This window comes from Notothenia coriiceps, unplaced genomic scaffold, assembly GCF_000735185.1.
Source record: "Notothenia coriiceps isolate Sejong01 unplaced genomic scaffold, NC01 NC01_scaffold00026902, whole genome shotgun sequence".
Lineage (NCBI taxonomy): Eukaryota > Metazoa > Chordata > Actinopteri > Perciformes > Nototheniidae > Notothenia > Notothenia coriiceps.
The window spans coordinates 1-1,861 of NW_011359603.1; the positions used below are offsets into that span (position 1 = coordinate 1).

Here is a 1,861-nt window from a genome sequence, read left to right on the forward strand (position 1 = left end):
CGTAGAATAAAAATCTCTTGGCCTTGTGTTAACCACAGACCTTATTGCAGGCTAATAACCAAAAACACACTCAGAAAACCATAGATTTCCAGCCTCTGGGTCCTTGTTTCTCTCAGGCTCCTCACGTGGCTGCAGACCTGGTTTTGCTGCAGGAAGCCTACCTGTTGTTCCACAGCTTCCTGACCTGGCCGGAGCCCTGCAGCTCGGCCAGCAAACGGCTGCTGAACGTCCTGCAGCAGGAGCTCAGAGCACCAGGTGACTGTGCTGCAATAAAATAAACCTGATGTCCGTCCTGTGTGTTCATTCAAGGATTGGGGATCAAGTATGGGGTCTATGGTAATGATTTAAATGAATAGTATGTACAGAAGCCCTGAGATGTAAGTGAGAAAAACAGGTTATTAATGTCAGGATAAGTAGGAATATAAATGTATGGATGAGGTAAGTTCAAATGACTCCATGCACTCAACACAGAACACATTAGCACTTCAGCAACTGTGGCCAGAATGAAAATCACAACAAACAAAACTAAAAGTGATGTAAAAAAAGCTGCTTTGTTTTGAGTCTGTCTCTTTTTAAAGACAACTTTAAGGACATTTCTAAATTATAGATGTGAGTCCTAAATTGGTGGTTCGAGGTTCATCTGAAAGAGCTATGTAAGAGAAATCATGTATCAGTGTGACCACAGGGGGGCACTGTTTACCCTCTGAGATACAATATACTGATTGGTCTTCCTCTTTTTGTTTCAGGTATTTCATTTCAAAGGCTGGTTCAGTCAGAGCAGGGCATTTCCCCTGAGATTCACCACTACAAAACCATGTAAGTCCTCTCACACCGAAAGACATTAAAAGCTATTCAAAATGGCTACATTTATTGTATTAGCAGCACTTAATCAAGGCTCTTAACTTCACTTGAGATCTGCTTAAAAGTATTTTCAAATCATTGCTGTTGAGAAATCTCACTGGTCCCCGGCTTGATCTTGAATCTCAGGATCCATGTATCTATGATCCTCTCAAGAATGGAAGTAGTCATCACATACAGAGCATCAACTAGTTCCTGAACAGTGTCCTTCACATGCTGATATCCAAGAGAGTGAGTTCCACAGTCACAAGATGGAGGAATAGAAAGCAGTATTCAATGTTTACTTCAGATTAGCTCCACGTCAGAAATGATCATGCTTGTCATATGTCTCTCTCCATAGAGGCTGAATCATCATGTTAATCACATAGCTATCATATGCCTCAAACAGTCCTGATGCTCTTCTAGGTAATCACACATCCTGTCATGTCTCACAGCTCCAGTTGGGATACCTTTGATAGCATGTGACTCTCATATTGGAAGAGTACATTCCCAACAATTGCTCTTGACTAGTGTGTGTCATATGTTATCAGGACGGTGCTGTTGGTGGGTCCGGTGGAGGACGTCCCTCCGGAGGTCCGATCCGTCTCAGATCAGCTGATCAGCAGCCAGGACTCCTGCAGAGACGTCTCTGTTCTCCTCATCCTCCACGCCTTCCAGGCTGCTCTGGGATCCAATCAGAAGCTGCAGACGCTCCGCTGCGCCCTGCAGGTGACCCACCTCCTCACACCTGTTCTGGCTTCTTTAGTCAAAGTCAACTTTATTGTCAATCTTTCAGTTTGTGAGTACAGACAGAGAGATCGAAATACCGTTTCCCACAATCCCGAATACAAAAATAAATATATATAAAAATATGTAGAAAAATATGTATATACCTATATATACACAATCAACGGACACATTATACATATGCACACATTAAGACCTAAATACAAGTTGGCATCACTCCTGGTCAACTTATACTTTGTTAAATTTTGTCAGAAATATTATGTACTTCTACTTTTAC

At 42.2% G+C, this 1,861-nt stretch overlaps 1 protein-coding gene across 1 annotated transcript; it reads left to right on the plus strand.

The window, feature by feature from the left end:
- Positions 1-116: 116 nt before the first annotated feature.
- Positions 117-1,566, plus strand: LOC104957393 (phosphoinositide 3-kinase regulatory subunit 5-like; the record flags this gene model as incomplete). Its single annotated transcript, XM_010785021.1, has 3 exons — positions 117-255; positions 747-816; positions 1,389-1,566. Coding segments are annotated over 3 exons (387 nt in total), but the record flags the coding sequence as incomplete, so codon positions are not given.
- Between the last annotated feature and the right edge of the window lie 295 nt (positions 1,567-1,861).